A 21964-nucleotide genomic window follows, 5' to 3' on the forward strand; every position below is an offset into this window, starting at 1 on the left:
GTGTGTGTGTGTGTCTGTGTGTGTGTGTCTGTGTGAGAGAGAGAATATGTCTTAACACTCCAGTCCTCGAGTCCTCAGTCTATAAATACGGCATAAGGTAAAATAACTTACATTTAAATTAAAGTAATGCAGAAAGAACACATCACATGTACAGATCACATGAGCTACAGTTGGAACACATGATTACAAGAAAAGTGAGAGAGAGCTGGATCTGGGAAGAGAGGTGAGAACTTCACACTGGATGGGCGTGCAGCACAGATGATGGAACGGAATGAAAAGGTGACACTGTAAAAGCCAAATGAGGAAAACACGACAGGATGCAGAGCTAGAAATGCCCCACCTGAACTCAGGTCTTCCCCATCTGCTGCTGCAATGGGAGTGTGTGTGTGTGTGTGTGTGTGTGTGTGTGTGTGGGGGGGGGGGGGGTGGAGGGGGGGTGGAGAGAGAAAAAAACAGAGAGAGGGTTAGATATAGGCCATAAATATTAAAGATATATGACAAAAATCCAATATCTATCCACATTTATTCATTTACGCATACATGCTAACAAGATCACGGGCTCATCAAGCTAGCTAATAACCAAAAATTATTATTTAGTCCGTCTATGATCCCAGCAGGCAAAGGACTTGTTGAGACACCAAGGACACAAACAAAATGTGCACGGGATGATTAAAATGTAGCACGCATTCATGCCTGTGCTTTAATCTCTCCATCATCGGAGGCCGCGCCCCCTCGACTCCCCGCGATGTTCGCTGCCAACAGCTAATGTGGACCCTAAATACCGCCGCCCTCCCCGCCGCCTACACAGCGTGCTGTCCCCCCCGCCTGCGTTTATCATCCGCTGCCAGGGCTTGGACTCCCCGATTGGGCGTGCATGGTTCAGAGCGTTAATGACTCTGTCGAGGGCAGTGAGGATAATCCCGGGACCGTCCACCATCATTACTGATGCGTTCTATCAAAACCATCATGTTCTGTAGCGTCGTGCCCACAGAACACACAATCACATCTCAGTCACTCAATCACTCTCTTTGCCATTGTGTTTGTCCTCTGGATCCATACTTTATCTTTGTATTGTTTTTTTATTTATCGGGAGCAGGTTGGAGTATACACTAATAACCAATAATAACCAACAGTAATGGAGTTGACAGGCTCTGGCAGGGGAGGCTGGGTGGGACAGAGATGAGAGGAACAACTCTTCACGGGGATGAGTGTGATCTGTGAGTCTTAAGAGTGACAGGATTAGCAAGAAGGTTCTGGAAGGATCCGGAGCTCTCTGAGAGAATCAGACCTCACAGGGTTGTAATGTTTATATCGTCGCTTATACAGTTTATGAGATCCGTGTCCTATTCTCCAAAGCTCTAGTAAGTGAGTACCACGGGAAGAATCCTACATAGAAATGGATACATTTTGGCAAATGCAGTAATCAGTCTGAGATATTGACACACTTTACTGGGCGAGGCTCTGGTGAAAACATCTTCAAAGGCTCATAAAATCCACAAATTAATGGAGCACCCAGTGAGAGACTGTGTGTGAAGGTAGTGAGTGGCGGAGAAGCCTCCAGTGGTCTCTGGGCTAGCAGACCAGCCAAATCCCTCTGTAATCACAACACAGATGCAAGGGATGCACGCCAGAGTCTACTGCCAAGGACTGTAAAAGCACACACACACACACACACACACACACACACACGCACACACACACACACACACACACACACACACACACACACACACACACACACACACAAATCAGGTCACTGTCACATTGGCTTGTTGCATTTTGCCAGGCTAAAATTGGTTTACGTTCGCAAGTAGAAGAGGGTGCGCACAGGCAGTAATACTGTAATATACACGGCAGGGAAAACAGAACGCCGTTGCCGCGCGCCTGCTACGACTGTTTCACCCGGCCGCTCTCTCTGCTGAGGCTCCTTGCCAGGAGCTTCCCTAAGGCTTGTGATATCACACGACAGAGATTTGCCTGTTTAGACACTGGGGCCAATGGAGGAAAGTAAAAAAATAAAACCACGCAGGTTAGGAGCAGGTGCAGAGACGGCCTAGCCCAGCACGTGCGTGACGTGTGCTGGGCGTGGCGGGTGACTCGAACTCAACTCGGCGTGCGCGTAGTATGTGTATGTGGCTCGAGTGAGTGCTTTTAAAATAATCGAGCTTGTGAGTATCTCCATATACGTCCTTAGTAGGCAACGTTGAAGAGTAACCACACTTTGTTTGGGGGCAGCCTCATGCAAAAACAGGCCCGGTGATCCACTTTTGCTGAAACAATAGTTTCAGACAGACACTTTAATTAGAGTTGGATTATGCCAGGCCAATCCAGACGCTGGGCCGACACTCATCGCCAACAAGAAGTCAATGTTGAGCCAGAGCCCTTCAGGACATCTTCACATTAGATGCTCTTCTGCCTCTGGCCAGAGGATTAGCGCAGCCATTCCCCAGATCAGCTTATGCACCAGCAGAAGCAGCATATCACACAACAGGGTCTGTCATACTGCATGCACTGAAACCCACGCATGGGATGCACGGGCCACGGTCGTACGTGGAGCAAACTTCGAAATCGCCAGGAGGGGTTATCTGTGCACCTCCTTCAGATGACTACTGCTCCTTACAGAGTCGACAGCTTCAGAACTGGGGCGGCAGAAATAGTTGCAACAAAACCATTTAGCTGCTGTTTGCAGCAGTGCTCATGTATATGTTACTAAGCTGAGGTGCTCGAACTCATCAACTCATACTTGTTTGCTCTTGAGTGGTGCAATCAGCTAGAAAGCTCCTGTCCCATCACTGGCACCTGGGTCTGATTCCCAGAAACGATCCAGTAACCCAGGAGAGCACAGCTGGCATGCTCCATCTCCCTCGCTGATAGGGGTTGTCTGTTAAATCACTTATACAGGAGTGGGCACTTAGCGCTCTCCTCCAAGCGTGTTCAACCGTGCTTCAGCTGTGCTAGTTCGTGCGTAGCATCTCAACAACTTGTGACGGCTGGCTATCGTGTGTCAAAGGACACATGCGTTAACCTTTACCCTAGGGGTGTATCTGTCGCGAGAGAGGAGAGAACTAGAATTGGCAACAAGCTAATGTAGGGGGGAGGCAGAGGGGTGACGAAAGCCGTTTTAACTTTAAAATCATGCTAATGCTAAGCTAGCAATCGTGCTAATGCGGTTTCTCACATATCATCCATAGCCAGTGAAATTTGCAACCCTGAAGCGTAGCCGTCTGTGCAGCACCTTGGATTTCTCCTCCCTAAAAGTGACAGCCGTGACAAGGAACAGGCAAGAGTCTGAGGACTGCTCCTTCTCACAGTTTACAAAGTGGATCCTGCTGTTCTCTACAGGATCTTTTCAGCTCAACCATTAAGTAGTCATTTCCTAAGCAGCAGGGGTAGGTCAGCGTTAGCGTGGCCATGCTAAATTGACACAAGTCATCAGTAGTGAGTTCGGATTTGGGCCCAGCTTTTCTGAGACTGGAACAAGACGGTGGTCCAAAAGGGATGCCAGAGCCAAGTGGGTTTTTCGCTTTTGTGTCCCTGAGAGTAGGCCTACAGACTTGAGGCTGATAGTGGTAATGCGATAGCAGTGATAATGGTAACAAGTGTTTGACACAGGAAACAGTCACAGAAGACACTGCAGGTACAGAACGCCTCCAGATACCAAGATAACACTTTTAACACCGGATTTTGAATGCACAAATTTCGTCAGCAGCAAACGGATATGGTTACATGTTTGTGCATGCAAGTGTTTCTCCTGTGATAAGAGGACGTGCAGAAAAAAAAAAACACACACACATACACGAGCACTTACTGACAAGAGCAGATGCCGAATGAACTCTCCATACTTACAGAGCACTTGGAATAACCAATCAGGAGTTACTGCGTCTGGCACTAGCAAGTTCTTTTTTTTTTTTCCTACTGAATCAACCAGAGATTTCTGAGCACCAATGACTCTTAAAAAGCAACAATATGTTTACCATGCCCTTGGCTGATAAACCCAAAGCTAGTCCCAAGGCAGCAGTACCACTCTTCCCATAATTCCTGATTTGGGGCTCTAAGCCAGAAAGAAATGAGCCGCAGTCTTTGTTCGAGTCGAGCAGCAAACAGTTTGCTCTCTAATGCCAAGCCCAAATCCATCACTGTCAGCAGACGGCATGCAACATCCATCCATAACCAATGGAGTGCAATGAATGGTTGCTCAGAGACTTCCCTGTAATTGCATCAACCATAGATTAGGACAGCAGCTATGCAACTATGTCACAATATTGGCAGAGAACTCTGCTCTCCGTCGTCTTTCCTCCATTTTGGGCTTCTGTTCCATAGTTACGCCACCTTGAATAAAATTGTTAATGTCACAAATTACATAGCGTGTTGATTGAATGTAAAAGCCTTGTGAATTGTGTTGATTGTATCCTTGGGGACTGAGAAAGGCACTACATAATTGTAGCTTCATACACAGTGATGCAAGAAAACTAACTGAAGCACAGATCTCACAGGAAAGCACAGGACTTAAAATGCAGCCAACACTTATCTTTTTTTCACTGCAGAACAAACAATCCTTCTCAGTTCTACAATATCTGTACCACTGAATGGCCAAACCAATTTTGTGGTTTCATGCATTCCAAGTACCCTGAATAATAATTCTTTTGTAAATAGAGCTTCTTTGTTTTATTCAAGAAATGGGAAAAAAATTCTGTGGAACTCACAGTAACGCACACACACTAACACGTGGATATTGTCCACAGAAACACAGACGAGGCGTACGCTCAGGCTAGGCAGTCAGGCAGACGAACGCATCCCCTCCTCAGCAGCACGCTTCGCCTCAGCCAGCAGGCCCACGCTTCCTCTCATGCATCTGTGACCTGGTTCTCGTTCCTCTCCCTGCTCCCCCCTCTCCGCACACAGGCCCTCTCCGCCTCTCCACATGGCACCGTGGGCATTCTCCATGGGATTTCACGAGACCACACCCTAAATCTCACACTCTATGCTGGTGCAGCAGGGAAACAAACAAACAAAAATTTTGAATCCATCCAAACGTGGACCAGGGCATCTTTTTTTCATGGTCTTAGTCCAGCTGGAGACCCGAAAGCCTGTTTTAACGGGTCAAAGCTGGGGGAACGGGAGCGTAAGGTCCTTAATTGCAGCCTGCTTGAAGTGCCAGTACACACTGTCAAATATTAAACAGGGCAGAAACATTTCAACTGGAGAACAGTGATGCCAAGGCTGCTGCGATAAGGTTTCCAGCCTGAGCCTCACAACATGATGCGTTTCATGTTTTAGGCTATTTACTGCTGTTTACTAGCGAGTCTGCATGCTGTAGTCATTAACGAGTCAACGTGGAGAAAGGCCAGCCAGCAATGGAGTCAAGGACACTCCTTATTTCTCGTTCACATGCCAAGCCTCAGCAGGCAATGTCGTGCATCGCTACGTCCATTGCTGCAGAGTATTAGCGCAGAGATTTGTTCTTTAACAATCCATGAGGTCACTTCCTGTGGTGCGCAGAAAATGAGAGTGAGCACATGCAGCCGTCACATAGTGCTGCTGTGACTAAATAAATCCACGTTTCTGCTTGGAAAAAATGAAGAGCGTATTGATCCGAAAAAACTGACAATGACTGGTTTGCCATTTCACAAGCACATCCACTGTAAACGGATCTGCACTCCAGTTTTGCTAAAGCTGTTTACAACGTGTTTTTTTTTTCTTTTCTTTTTCTCTTAGTCATAGGAGTCTCTATGGTCCTAAGATTTATAACATGGAAACAAAAATATTTTCCCTTTTGTATCTCACAATATATGTTTTTTCTAAACAGTTCCATTTTAAAACTTATATTTTTCAGTTCTCGTGACAAAAGCCATCAACACTACGCCTCTATTTTCGACACGGAACTTCATCAACAACGGGCAATGTGCTAAAATCGTGCTGCCTGCTGAAGAGACTGGGAGATGAGCCAATTACCACCATGTCTGCTTAGCTGTCAAAATGGCCAATGGTTGTAACTGACATATACGTTGATACGCAACTGTGCAAAGACACACACACACACACACACACACACACACACACACACACACACACACACAAGTGATGCAGGCCAGAGACTCCTTACATGTTGCCACGTTTCCCCATTGACTGCACAGTTCATGACGAAGAACTTGTTTTAATTATTTTGTTCATTCCCCCTTTCGAGCCCACACGGCAGTGGACATTTACTGAGGGCGGAGCCAGGAAAAAGAAGGACCAGTGATGACTTCTTAACATCAAGCGAGCCCCCACTCGGATTGATAATGCCGGCCACAAGACGATAAGGCTAGGGCCTGGGACAGATTGGCTAAATCTGAGTGACAACCTGTGGAAAGTAATATCCAAACATAATATAGCCAGCCCAGAGGGCAACCAGGGGCCTGATACCACCCCAAGGTGTGCAAAGGAGATAGGGGCACACAACACATGACACAGGGGGGAGGGAGGGTGCAGGGGGTTATGGGAACATGGATGAATCATCAAAGCCCAGGAGGGTGACCACATACACAGGGAGAGAATAATGCATGGTGCCGCCAACTTCCCCTGTCTCCACGCACAATACAAACGCAAGTAAGCAGAGAATATACACAGAGAACAAACTTATCATAGCCTAGTGTGGAGGCACTCAGAGAAGTATTCACACAGGTAAAGGACACAGAAGGCTCGGTACAGTCAGGGTTTCACACTCTAGGCCTGTGCAAGCACAGCTGTGAGACACGTGACACTATTTAAAGCCCTATCCTATAACAAAAACTGCAAACACAGAACAAACAACTCAATAACTAGTAAATGTGAAACTTATACAGAGATAAATACAGATTTAAAAATAGGATAGAAAATAATTACACGTGCAACTCTCGTTGAGCGATCCCCTGAACTGAATTTGTATATAGTAAACAATTTGAAAATTGTCCCTAAACCTGTAAAGAGCACATGTGTAATTAAATCAAGTTCTGTCCCTCAAATAAAATGGAACATGGTATGGAAACAAATAAATAAATAAATAAATAAATAAATAAATATATGAGGTCACTTCCTCATATATATGGCTGCAAATGGCTGCAGACTTCAGCACGCAGGAAGTTTTGGATGTAGAAGTGAATTGATTTTGTTCTATACCAGGTCTATAAAGAGTTTGTGAGGACCTCAAACAATAATGTTCTTAAGCTAAATTCAACTCTGTGGGCTTTGGTGGAAGGGGGGAGAGAGATAGTGAAAGAATGAGAGAGAAAGAGAAAGGAGAGAAAGGGAGAGAGACAGAGAAGGAGAGGCTAGCTGAGAAGCGAGTGGGAAGTTGTGGCCACCTACATTAACAAGAATAGCTATGAAAATTAGGCAGTAGTTATATAGTGAAGAAGCTGATTTCACATGTTAGTTTAGGCAGTATTAACTAACATAACATTAGGTGTGGCAAATAATTAAATATCATGCTTGGAAGTTTCTTCACAGATGTCATTCGTATCAGAATATACGCAACAACCAGACAAACTGTGACCCTTGTGAAAGGCCATAAAACTCAATAAAACTCTTTTGCTAGATATGTAGCTACTGCATAGTGTTTCTCCATGGACATGTTTCTACATGTTTCTAGTTTGGACAATACCCCTAAAATTCTCAGATGTTTTACATGTAATTTATATTGCCGACATTTACTTGACACACCAGCCTAGTATAGTAACCCACCCACACACACACACACACACACACACATTAATCCATGATGTGGTAAGCAGGATGATGTGACTGTGTATTATGAGCATGATCTAAAGCCACTGTGCAGGCAAACAGATTCTACTTCAACAGATCGAGACAAGGTCAGAAGCAATCTGGGTAATGGATCTAATCTCCATTTAGCGCACTGACAGAGTGACACAGCAAGCATGTACCCAACAGCACCCGTTTCAGGAAGGGACAAATCTGGCTTGAGTTTATCCATTGTTTCAGTGAAGGTGTCAAAGCAAAGGTCAGCAGGGATGTTTCACTCTTGTTATTTTTTTCACTTGGTTTTTGTCTTTATTTAAAGGGGTACAGATTTCTCAGTTACATGTTCTTATTCATTCGAGTACTACAAGCCGTACTTTGGCTGGCGTTCTGAAAACCCACCAGCGCTGAGCCTTATTTTACAATTCAGTAGTGTTTTTGAGCTTCTCCCTTGGAAGTGTTTTCTGAGCAGCTGTTGTATGTATTGTATTTCTCGGAGTAGAAAGTCTAAACTTGGACTGCTGATTAGACTTTTAGTCATTTGTCAGGAATAAATAAATCACTCTTTATCTGAGGGAACAAACTATTCCAGGATCAAATATTTGGTTCTTTGTTGTATTTTTTCTTCTATATACTGAAGTTGTGTTTAGTCTTTGGACTTGGTCTATATTTAATGAATAGATTTTATAACAGTTTTCCATCTAACATGAATGACTTTGAGAAACATTCATAAGTAAAAAAAAAAAGATGCCCATGCATTTTGGAATGTCAGATATAGAAGTTATAGATATAGAACAATATAGTTGCATTTACCTTAAATTTCAACACGTAAATATAGCTTATGTTAGTATTTGTTAATGTTGTCTGTGTATAAGGATCAATGCAATGCAAATAGTATATTAAAATTGCAAAGTTTGTTAGTTTTGGATATGCAAATTGATCTAGCACTCAACTCAAATGTGTCATAGAAGCAATCGTATAGATTCAAAAAAAGTTAAAGATTTATTCCTCCACAGTACCCCATTTCTGGGTCCAAAGCACACAATCTGCATGACGTGTGTCATCTTCTAACTCTAATATGTCCAATAATGTGAAAACAGGTTAAGGAGAGGTCACACTGTTCGTTGACCTGAACACTGTGACATAAAATGACTGTCCCCATCATGTTCTTTTGCACATGCTCGGTTGGAGTCAGAACAAACAAATCACAAGTCAGGTTTGATTTCATTCCTCTATAACGTTTGCATACAGTAATACAAGATGTCATATTTTCTGGTTGATGATGGGACACCGTACACGGGGCTAAATGACAGTAGTGCAGGACCTGTACCTCATACATCTTCCAGCTCAAAAACGGTCATACTGCTTTTTTTTCTAATACTAGACAATTTATATTTCAACATTCACAGGCTAGAAACATCTGGGGATCTTTTCATCAATAACTCAAAGAACCTCCTATAGATGTAAATCTGTCCACTAAACCTCATTTAGAGTTTGTCATTAAAACCTGACTTCATTAGAACTCATGCTGTTAATTCAAAGATGGATTTTAGACCTTGCAAAATTGTCTCAGTTCACTGATATTTCTGATGTGTGATCAGCTAATTATTAAATAAATTATTAAATAGCATAAATTATGCATGCTTTAAGTAATTCTTTTGATGATCTGCTAATAGTCCATTGTTGCCTTGTTGGATTACCCAATTTGTAATAAACATTAGGAGATGGATTGCTGACCGAACATTCTGCTATAAAATGTATTTATATCATTTTTAATTCACTGTTCCTTCAAGCAATAAGACACAGGCACAAACCATGATGCCTTCTACCTCATGCTTCACAACTGGGAGGAGCTTTCGGTTTTAGGATGCAGGATTTATTGTATTTTTCTTAAAACGCACCTTTTGTCACCAACGCTGCCAAAGAGTTTAACTTCTGTCTCCTCAATGCACGGTACATCATCCCACAAGTGTTGCAAAATATTGCAAAGCTGAGACATGATGTAGTGGCGAGTTCTGGTTTCCTCCAGGGTCTTTCACGATTAGCATTTCTGTTCAGCACTTGTGTTACCTCACGTTCTTCTCACGTCCTTTCATACTGCACCCTTGCAGGAAGCTCACGTTTAAGCAGAAGAACAACATTACTATATTTTCTTCCAATTTCTACCAGGTATAAAATTGGTATTTTTGTTAACTGATCAACATCTAGGCCTTTAAAAATGTTTTATGCCCCCCTAAAATTCTTTAGCAATTCCTCTAAAATATCTCTACACTGTGGTATGGTTCACATGAACATTATTATTTTTTACTGTCAAATTATACCTCATTAATTGCATGACTTCCACCAGTAAACTTACAGGTTCACATAATTTTCCAGCAAGGGATCTCATTTATAAATCTTTATTTATAACCAGGAAATGGATACTCCAAAAAAACACAGATTTATAAGACCTTGATTAGGTACATCTGCATGCCGTCTCCTCTTTATAAATCACAATCTTACTGAAATTGTGCACAGATGAATGAGCCCATATCCTGCCCTGTTACGTCCCGCAAATATCCAAATGGTCAATGCAAATGACTTCATCAATACTTAAATATGGAGTGTCACATTCATTAGAGTGTGAAAAAGTGGTGATGATGGTAGACCAAAAGGGAAAAGAGGAATTTTGCAGAATGTGAGAATGTGATGCCACGGCATCGGCAATGTCATCAGCAGTGGCATCATCAGTGACATCATCAGTGGCATCATCAGTGACATCATCAGTGGCATCACCAGTGACACGAGTTTAAATCAATCAATCAATAGTGGTGGAAAAAAGTGGTCAGATTTAAAAGCTGATACCAAGAAGATTTGCAAAGGTGTAGTGCAACCACGACCAGTTGGGGACAGCAGGCTTATTTCTGGCTGGTGTCAAAGTCTGAAGCATCGAGATGACGCCTCTCTTAGAAGCCCAATGGTGCTCTCTTAGAAGCCCAATGGTGCTCTCTTAGAAGCCCAGTGGTGCTCTCTTAGAAGCCCAATGATGCTCTCTTAGAGGCCAAATGTTGCTCTCTTAGAGGCCAAATGTTGCTCTCTTAGAAGCCCAATGGTACTCTCCATAACAGTACGAACCAGAACATGTGCATCCATTATAGTGTCTTTCCACTGTGCGATGTGGGTTAGGAAACAGGGCAGTTCATCCAGTGTGTTGGGAAACCATAATTCTGACAGTACGCCTGCACAGTGGTGCTTCCGGATTGCTGGGATATCCCCAACCGATCAAGAATCTGAGGGTTGGTAAGACCTGTAAGTGGACAGGTAGTTCTCAGTTCTGCAAAGTTTATCTCTCTAACAGTGGGCCCAATCAGTATATAGTTCTCTTGGATATCTAAACTGGGTCATAGTCATCATCATCAATATTCAGAGTCTGCAAAAACACATTCAAGCCTTATTCAGATTATTCAGATTACCAAAGAGTAGGCAGCAAATATGCATGTGTAAAAAATCCACTGGTCTACACAAATAAAGAAGCACATAAACAAAACACTGTTTAGGCTTTAATGCTGTTCATGAATAAGTAGCCAATACACAGTATTTATGGAGCTGCATAATTTAATATGGACGGTTATGTGTGAGGATGGTATTTTGAACATTTGGCTGTAATTCCCTTCTTTACCCCAGGGGGTCACAAATCCCCACTTTCGATAAATGTTATGTATGTGTAAAGCTTCCGAAAATATAAGCTCAATTTCCCTCCAAATATTTCTTTATGAATCCCAGGATCTGTATGTTTCAAACTGGCTTTTGGGCATACCCACCACTCATAAATGCTGTCCAATTATGTGTTTAGTGTCAAAATTTGTACAATCGTTGTATTAGTTTAATAAAATTGTGTTGATATGTTGTTGGTTTAGTTGAAGATCAAATTAATGCTGAATTTCCAATCAGTATAAAGGGTTTGCAAACAATTTCTTACACCTGTTGGCCTGTATATGGTGAGGATCTATGGGTTTCTGGAACCCTACATAGAATATCTGGGGGAAGGGGGGGGGGGGGGTACTTGAAAAAATTATACACAAATCAAGTGCTTTGTTGGTTTTGCATTGTACCAAATGAGATTCTAACTTCCTTCATGGTGAGTGGCCTTGAAGTTACTGTCTAGAACAGAACATAAGACTTCTAAAATATCTTGCAGAGATGTTATCCTCATGAATCTCTGCAAAGTCATCTGGGGCAAGAGAATCTCTCTCTCTCTCTCTCTCTCTCTCTCTCTCTCTCTCTCTCTCTCTCTCTCTCTCTCTCTCTCTCTCTCTCTCTCTCTCTCTCTCTCTCTCTCTCTCTCTCTCTCTCTCTCTCTCTCTCTCTTTGCCTCTCCTGCTCACTGAGAGTGTCCGACTGTCACATTTCCATGTACATTCCCAGTGTTCCCAGTGTGTTAAAGACAGACCTGGACCATTCACTGAGAGCTCTGGCCTCATTTTCCAGACTGCTCAGGATCACATGTTGGGGAAGGCACAGGGCAATAAACCACAGGCTGCTCAGTTGGCATATGGCTTCCACAGGCTTCTGGGCTTTTCTGATTTAAAAGAAGTTTGAGACCTAATTTCTCTCATCTGTATCATATTAGTACACTTTAGCAAATAAAAAAAACACTCTAAAGAACATTCAAATTCATCCTCTTTTTATTGGCTAAGCATATTCTCAGGAATGCCTAATATATAAGGAGAATCTGAGAAGGAAAATTCACACACTTTAGACAATAATCAATAAATCACACGTTACATGATTCCTCCATTTCACCTGCTTGAAAAAGTCTTTTGTTTGTTTTTAGGGTCTGGCTGGGCTTCAGGCATGTCATTTGACACACCCTAGTCCAACAGTGTCTTCCTCACAATCGATAAGCATTCTTCATCTATTTCTAAAGGGCCCTGCCCACAACTTTTACAGGATAACAAGAAGGTGCTCGATTGGAGTGCCACTACCATTTAGAGGGACAAACAACAAACATCTTAACAGGTCGAAAGCCATCAGCCATGTATAGGAGCGCCGCTAAAAGCTACTAAAGCATGATTTCTTTGTGTTTATTCTTCACTGAAGTGGGATGGGGAGATGCTATTTGGCAAAACTGCAATCAAGCCAGGCTTTGGCTGCCGGAGTTTGGACATTACAGATTATAAGATTATATTTTGCATTGCTGTCCCAAATCTAACATTCGTATGACTGTATTTATATGTATATAAATCCAAAAGCTATTTCTCATCCAATAGGTAAGTATAGGTTATATGACTGATATGGATTATATGGAAGTCTAGATTATATAATTGATTTGCTATCCCATAGCTAACATTCATATGGCTTATTTATTTCTAAACAGGCAAAGCCCGTTTCTTACCCAATGCTTTAATTCTAGTTTGATAAACATATCCCAGTGATTCCAAAATTGATTACAGCATGATACCCAAAACCATTCTGAAACTAATCAAAAATCATCACTCATGTGTAAAACCCACAGAATCCCCTCACCAAAGGAAATGCAGACTAACATGACAGCTTACCCAAGTTCCAATTACTGCAAGCTGTGACATTTAGGTGCCTCCCGGAACCCAATATGTTGATGTTCCATGGCCAGTCTCATTATTGGAAAGAGATCAACCTGCTGCTTTGATTAATTAATGCCTCCCAAGTGACACCAGGACAGGGGATGTGTGGTACAGTTGCCTATGAGAAAAGTCTTTAGGAGGGTAAAAGCACCCTTAACAGGGCTGAGCAGGCTGCAAGTCCAGTGGATTTCTGAGAATGACCGTACTAAAACCAAGACAAGAGGCTGGGCCCAATCAGGCTACAGAACTGTAATACACTTCAGCAAAGCAGAAATGCTGTGAAATGTGGCCTGAGGAGAACTGGATTTGGATTATAGCTAATGGAGGTAATAAAGACAGCAGGATAGAGGTAATTGTGGCAATCAATGGAATCATGTTTTTACCAAAAGCATGGACTGAAGGATGATGTGAGGGACATCTTGAGAGCATGTTTACATGACTATAAGGAACACCGAATATCAGAAAAAGTTCCAGTAAGCTTTGTAAAGTTCTTGCTCAGTTAAAATGTTCAGTGTAGCTATACCAACAGAACAACTTACCATCTTTGGCTTAAAAAAATGCACAAGAGACAAGAAAATTGCCTTCTGTGTGCAGGCCAAGCAAAATCAAGTCTAATTTATTTTTATAGCACTTTTTGCAACACACGAGGCAGCTTACAAATGTGTGTTTCCAGATCCCTAATGAGCAAACCACTGACAACAGTGGCAAGGAAAAAACTCTCTGGGTGAAATAAAGGAAGATACCTTGGACCAAGATTCAAGAGTGAACCTGTTCCTTGGGCAGACCAGCAACTGTTTTGTTATGTCGCCAGTCCATGTAGCTACTTCAGTATAGGTGTGGGAGTGTCAGTCTACAGACACCACCCTAGTACCTCTATTCCCCCCACTTGTGTTCTACAACATGAGCTTGTGTTCTAGCTCTGAGAATGCCAGTTGGAAAGGTCAAGGGTGAATGAGATTGATGGTTTCAGCAGGGACTGAAAATGGAAGCTGAGTGAGAAGGTGAGAACAGATTAGAAGTAAAGGTAAGAACATTCAGTGTATGACTGGTAGGCAGTAGGCAGTGGTTCCTTGGGAAGATGTAGATGGTAGAAACCCAAGTGTTGTTAGTTCAAACCACAAAGAGAACCTTGGCGGACTAGGTTGGTTCTGTGGCAGAAGGTTTTAGATTAGTAACATCCCTAATCTTCCCCTGAGCAAAATGTTTTTTTTACTTCAGTAAGTTTTGACATGAAACTGTGGTTTCTACAAGTAATTCAGTGTTCCTGTTGTGTATAAATTAAACTTGACAAAAGTAACTATAACCTTTCCAGCAGTGAACACTAACTGCCTTATTTTCAGATATCTTTGCTAATGTTTGTTCATGTTCATTAATATTCATCACTATAGTGGTCTGTGTGGGGGAAGGAAAGGGGGTGGTCAGCCAACCCTCTGTGTTCCAATCAGAGTAAAAAAAATAATAATGGAAATATTAATATGCAAATTTCATTCAGCGTTCCAAGCTGTTTACTGGTATGGAGAGTCACAAGAAGCAGAACATTATGAACATGTGGTCCAGCCAGCAGCAGCCTTGAAAATGTACTTGTACAAGCCTCTTGGTGTCACACGTGTGCGCTTAAACAAAGAGAAAGCTTAGGTAGGACTGCGTCGGGCACTAGAGGTAGGGTAGGCAACGGGGGTGAGAAGAAGACACTACCAGTCCTCACATGTGGATTCACAAGTTGGGCAGGGGTCTGTGGGTACATCTAAAGTAGATGTCTGCAGTTCTCTCACAAAGAGATGTACAAAGCAGACATTTAGTTCAGAAGACCAGTAGGCTCGGTACTGAGATACAACCTTTTCGCACCAACCTTACAGTTAACAAGCAGCAGGTATGTCTCTTAAGGAACAGTGTCTTCATGAACGGACAGCGAAAGGTACTAGTACATCTTATCCTGCCTCTGTCACAGTTATCTCAGCATCACTCATGCCATCACAGGAGGGCACCTCCAGAGCTGCAGTAGAGCTTTGGGGCAGTCCGCCGGGCCAGGACACGGCTCTTCAGCGGTCCACTTACCGACCATATTACTAGCACAGCGGGGCCCTGTGAAACCCGAACAACACTCACGTGTGCAGGCCTCTCTACTCAGAGACAGGAGGCAAACGCCGCCATTCTCACATTGGTTTGGACCTGAGTGCTTCTCCTTTCAAAAAGAAGCAGAATAAAAGGTGTTAGAGGGCCAAACCCTGCTAGGATTTCTGACTGGCAGGAACTCTGGCTGAATACTAGCGGGAGATATGCTAGTTCTGATCGCTCCAATTTAATTAAGGTGTTTGGGAATTTATTCACACAATGTGCAAATTGCATATGTCAAAAATATTTTCCACACCTCCCATCATCTGTGTTCCACAAGAAACCTTTCTCGTAAAAAAAAAAAAACGATTCCAAAAGGCAACATTTTGACAGTAACTAAATATAACTTGGATGATCTACGTGGCTATCCACATTCAGGAGTAGCTCCACAGATTCCAAGGTGTTGACACATGGAACCTCTAAAGTCTGTGCAATCTCCCAACAATAAACCAAAAAATACCTTGCTGTTTAAATCCTGTATCTACAATATGCTCAAAGCTTTACTCTGGTATTTGCAGAAGAAGCAGGCATCCTTTTCAAAAGAATTTTGTTCATAGCAAAGAGCCCAAGGTGCACAGCACAATGAACGCTAAAGTAGTGCCATGTGAGTTAACTGCTCATTTGCAGGGGAAACCACTTATCAAGTGAACCACAACTGTATATCTAAAATGTTTCAGACCAAATCTGCTGACATATCATAGAGCACACAATAAAACCCACAAAGCCATGGTGAAAGAGATGGACAATCGTTGGAATGGTACAAAACGTACAGAAACTGCTGGTAAGAAGGGCTGAAGTCAAGAAGGACACTTTGATGGCTGTGGGCAGTGTTTTAGTTCAAGAAGCATGCAAGTCTTTTTTATACATCGGACTGGTAGCTTTGCAGATGTGGGCCTATATCCCACATTAAAAGACAGCCTCAAGCGTCTGTCTGGGTGGTGCGATTCTCAGAAGCTTTCACATGAAATTCATTGTATGCTGAGCAAAATTTTAAGGATAATAGTGTATGAAATGCTTCACTAGCTAAGATGCTAGTGAATCTGCTGAGTGACTGCCGTATTCTTTCTTATCAAAAGCACATGCAGGAAAAGAAAAGCCGTCTATTGCGATAGTCTCGTGTGATGGTGGAGGGAGAATGAAGGGGGAGGAGCAGCTAATTGGATCCAGTGGCTGGAGAGAATTTGTATCTGTCGGCCATGAGGATTTGCAGAGCGCAGAAAAAAAAAAAAGAAAGGCAAAGGGGCTTGAAACAGAGGGGAGCGCAGAAAAGACAGTCGCTGTAGTTTCAGCGAACCAAGATTGAGCCAGAGACAGAAGCCTGAGCAACAGGAAGAGAGGAAGTAAAGAGGCGCAGAAGCAGAGCAGGTAGCGTTAGCGAGCGACGCGCTAGGCGATTAGCGCCTAACAGGTATGGCTGCCACCGGGAGGAGCCAGCTCCGAGGCTTGTGGGGACTGCTGAGCATTTGGAATGGCAGAATAGGAAGAGCCTGAGGCTTCGTCCTTTGGAACTCGACTGCCTTTGGTCAGATCGTTTACGTTGGCTACAACATGGAGCCACAACTGAGCGGCATGCTGGCATGGCAATAGGATCGCGATAGCTCCATTGGGTTGGATTATTTGCTGGCTTCAGCAGAGAAAGCTCCAAACGGCCAGGGCACGTGAGGAGAGTGCTTAGATGACAATACCGTGGAAACACTACTTACGGCTTACTTGCATGGCCTTAATCTTTAGACGGCTGACTGACTGAACGTTGTCAATCCTTTGAGGAGGGACTCGTCAATGGTTTAGTCCAAACCCAAGCCTTGCTTTAGCAACCCTTTCATACACGTCATCACATAAGTCTTTCAACTTAACAACCGAAGCCTTAGAAGTGTCCCTGGTGTCTGGTTTGACAGCAAGCCAAGCCCATAATAACAGTGGTCCAGCCTCACTATGGTCAGTGTGAGGTAGGTGGCTTCACTCTGTGCTTCTCTCGTCTGGAGTTCAAACATAAACACTGAGAAGGCTCTGGGGATTTTGATCCAAAGAAGCAATTTGGAAAGTCTTGTTCAGCAGTCCCTCAAGGGGACATGAGATTTTCTGTCTCGTTTTTTTCCCCCCAGATACCCCTCATCTGAGTAAGCCTGTCCACCTCCCGTTCCCTCTTGATAAGTGCTTCCATTTAAACTGAAAAAGCTTTTGAGTAAGGGACATTTCTGACCTCTGAGGCAAAATCAAAAGAAGAAACTATGGTAATTACGTGCTGTGGGATGGATACAAGGACTTTTTCCTTGGTGGAGACAGACACAATTTAACTGGATTTTAAATCTTTACCACAGAGCTGTTAGAATGTGGAGGACCCCAAACGTTCTTGCAAGTATACTTTACTGTTTGTAATACGATGGCTAATCAGTGTTCATGGTTTACATTTAGCATCACTGGTTAGATTCTAAATATGTTGTAATGTATTTTTGTTTTATAAAACATACAGTAGATATGTTTTGAAAAGCTACACAGCAGAACAATCCAAATTCAGAAGTTGACAAGATACCAGAAAGCAGAAAACAAACATAATTTACATACACACACACACACACACACACACACACACACACACACACACACACACATCTGTCAAACCATGCAGGGCCAAGTTAATCCTGGCCTCTTTTTTTTTTCATCCGCAGCGACATTCATTTTGTGCTTTTACTAAACTGAAGAGGATTTTGCCATTTCACATGGCGTTAGGACGTCAACACTGCTGTCAGGTACTCTGGCTGGAGACTCATTAGGAACATGAACACCTTCCCCATCATTTCTGCTTGCTATATACAGGAACAGCCTGCCGAGTTTTACCCTGGTGCTTCCGATAACCTGATCCATAAAACATGAACTAAAGGTCTGCTTTGCGTACGTATGGGGTATGAGTTGGTGAACAGGAAGGACTACGCCGCTTCTCTTCCATTGCGCTGAGCTACTTCAGAGACCTAAAACTTTAATGAGCAATGAGTCGAAACATGGAGGCATTAGAGAAACACGGCTCGGTAATAGCTGACTTTGTAACGTTTGGTCTCCCTGACAATGTTTACCTGTCACTGGCGAATGAGGGATAGGAGTTAATTCTGAACCCAGTAGCTGGGTCCTGCTGAATTACGTGTCAGTGTTTTCAATAAAGCCTAACAGGACGAAACCAGGCCGGCAAGTCACGAGTCACGGAAGTGACAGTAAATTGCTCTCACCGGGGGCAACGCGGTGCAGATAAAACAGCACAACAGCCCACCGGTTCAGAGGGGGAAAAATAAGAACTGAGTCAAATCGCAAATAATGTAAAGTTGGAAAGATACGAGTTGGAATCTTTTTGCAGCCCCATCGCACCAGGCGTAATTGATATGTATTGCAGACAGTACTCTTGCCCAGATAGTACAGTACATGTCTCTCGCAGTCATAAGAGGTACATGCAGGCCTGGCCAGCTGTCCATCACAGTTCATGGAGACACAGCCTGTCCCAGATGTTGAGGAAGGTGCAGCCCTTGCGGTTGATGGCCCGGGTGCTAGGAGGAGTGTCGGAGACGCTCGGGGGAACCGAGCCTTCTAACATCTATGTGCAAACGGAAGGTGTGGGATGGCACAGCATGAACAAGAAACGATCACATCATGGTACAGAGCAAAGTGTGCTTTACGGTTAAGGGTCAGTGCTTAGAAAACGGCAGGCAGATGGAGTTAATGGGTGAGGATGATAAGCAAGACTCACACCTGGCCCCAATTTGTGACACTCATGGCAACGTTAGCGCATCCTGGATCCAACGGCATACGGTCACAAGCAGATGTATGGAACGTACCATTCTAGAGATCAGTCCACCGTGGTGTTTATTTCAACAGGAGGGAAAACCCAGCTTAGTTCAGCTCACCAGTGGACACAGTAACTTTGGCTATGAGGAGGCATCAGAAACCCAAAATGTTAAATGTATAACTGCCATACAAAAGTTAACAAAGAGACCATGTGTTTCTGACTCATTGCACAGATTGCCACATTAAGCACATTACAGGGTTGGCAAGAATCTCATCAACAAATTACAGATATGAACGTGCGAATGGTGTACTATATTGGGTCATATTTACAGCCCACAGGATCCATAACAAAGGGAAAAATATTTGCAGCTTGCAGGAACTTTTGCAGTTTAGTCTTCATTACTGGGTTTTCAGGTTTTAAATGCATTTGACAAATACGGCCTTTGGTTTAATATCATTTAAAGCCATTAGTAGGTGTATGTTTGCAAATATTGTGTGGATACAACAAAGTGGCACAAACAAATATGTTAGTGTAGAAACAAAAAGAAGAGCTGCAGAAAAAAAAATGTTTGGCATTAGGACTCACTTTTACACCGACATTGTCAAAAATGTTCAGAGTTATGAAAAAGGATGAGCGTACAGCCCTCCCCCCCAACACACACACACACACACACACACACACACACACACACACACACACACACACACACAGACCTTCAGAATCTGCTGCCTGCTGAGGACAGCATAGGAATACATGTGAAGGTGATATAATTAGAACTGTATCCCAGAGCTGTATCCCTGGCTCAAGTCTAGCAGGTCTGGGGATACGTGAGAATACCCATGGCAGGTGCACCAGAATGCTGAACTGATCACGCTTCTGAATTATTTAGCCGATAGCAGCAAACAGCTGAAAGCAGTGCAGTACTTAGCACTTGTAAACACTGGAGCAATAAGCCTGGCAGGATCAGATTGCACTCAAAATGACTAAGCAAAAATACTTGAAACTCAAAGTACTGCTTAAGATGTAAGGGCAATTGTTTTAAAGCCAGCTGTACACATTGGGACCACATCAAACTCCCAAATACACACACACACGCATACACACACACACACACACACACACACACACACACACACACACACACACACACACACACACACAACCAGTCACACACACACACACACACACACACACACACACACACACACACACACACACACACGCATACACAAACACACACAAACAACCAGTCTCACACACACACACACACACACACACACATGCATACACAAACACACAACCAGTCTCACACACACACACACACACACACATGCGCACAAACACATATGCACATGCATATACACACACACAGAGGTCTGATAACAAGAATGACTCACTTCCTCAAAGCTTCTACTCTCCACGCAATCCTCCCAACACACCCACCTACACAACACGTCCATCTACACAAAACACCCCCTACGCGGTGTGACACACACACCTACACAACACACCCACCTACACAACACACCCCCCTGCGCAACACACCCACCTACATAACCCACCCCCCTACGCAACGCACCCATCTACAGAATGCATCCCCCCTACGCAAAAACACCCAACTACACAACACACCCACGTACACAACACACCCACCTACATAGCACACCCACCTACACAACACACCCACCTACGCAAAACACCCACCTACACAACACACACACCTACACAACACCCCCCCTACACAACACACCCACCTATGCAACACACCCACCTACACAACACACCCCCCTGCGCAACACACCCACCTACATAACCCACCCCCCTACGCAACGCACCCATCTACACAATGCATCCCCCCTACGCAAAAACACCCAACTACACAACACACCCACGTACACAACACACCCACCTACACAGCACACCCACCTACACAACACACCCACCTACGCAAAACACCCACCTACACAACACACACACCTACACAACACCCCCCCTACACAACACACCCACCTATGCAACACACCCACCTACTCAACACACCCACCTACACAACACACCCACCTACATAAAACACCCATCTATGCAACACACCCACCTACACAACACACCAAACCTACTCAACACACCCACCTACACAAAACACCCACCTACACAACACACCCACCTACACAACACACCTCCTTAATACTCCAGAGCTGAAAATTAGACCCAGTTACTAATTGCCATTTAGTAGAACACACTAACATTTCACCTTCTTCACAGGATCAATTCACTGACATACTGTATCTGGTCACTCCCTATCCTTTGCCGAGGAGCTTATTAATCGTAGATGGAAGACGTCTTGTCCATGGGTGGATCATATTAATCTGTGGAAGATCAATTAACAGCCTATAAAATGTCAAGCATCATGCTGGCATGATGGGAAATTCGAGATGACTAACACTAACCGGCATCTCCTTGTGTTGGACAATGCAACTACTATTCTTCATATTAAATGTGAAAAAGCACCCAGCTAAAGACACGAGAGTGTCAGCCTTTCAGTACCCGACGGTTTCGGTTTGGATCCTTCCTTATCGCTTTATCGCTCCACCCGTTGTCCGACGCGCAAGTCGACACGCAGGCCTTTCCTGTCGTGCGCTAAATCAGATGCAGCGGCAGCACTGGTTCACGCTGTGGAGCACTTGTTCTGCCTACCAACCCAAAGCCAGCAGTGTGCGCTGTGTGTCTTAACCTGCATGCATCCTTACATACCCTCTGAACCTCACTTTGACCCTGCAGGAAC

At 43.7% G+C, this 21964-nt stretch overlaps 1 protein-coding gene across 3 annotated transcripts in view; it reads right to left on the minus strand.

Moving 5' to 3' along the window:
* Positions 1-21964, minus strand: part of edil3a (EGF-like repeats and discoidin I-like domains 3a) — a 122972-nt gene that overhangs the window by 88847 nt on the left and 12161 nt on the right. Inside the window, exon 2 of one of the 3 annotated variants that reach the window (XM_076997684.1) lies at positions 341-364. The exons of 1 other annotated variant lie outside the window; for it this stretch is intronic. In XM_076997684.1, the coding sequence (XP_076853799.1) occupies positions 341-364 (24 nt within the window). Of the gene's footprint in view, positions 1-340; positions 368-21964 lie in introns of all 3 variants that reach the window. One more of the 3 variants, XM_076997683.1, reaches the window with a different exon arrangement.

This window comes from Brachyhypopomus gauderio, chromosome 3, assembly GCF_052324685.1.
Source record: "Brachyhypopomus gauderio isolate BG-103 chromosome 3, BGAUD_0.2, whole genome shotgun sequence".
In the NCBI taxonomy this organism is placed as follows: Eukaryota; Metazoa; Chordata; class Actinopteri; order Gymnotiformes; family Hypopomidae; genus Brachyhypopomus; species Brachyhypopomus gauderio.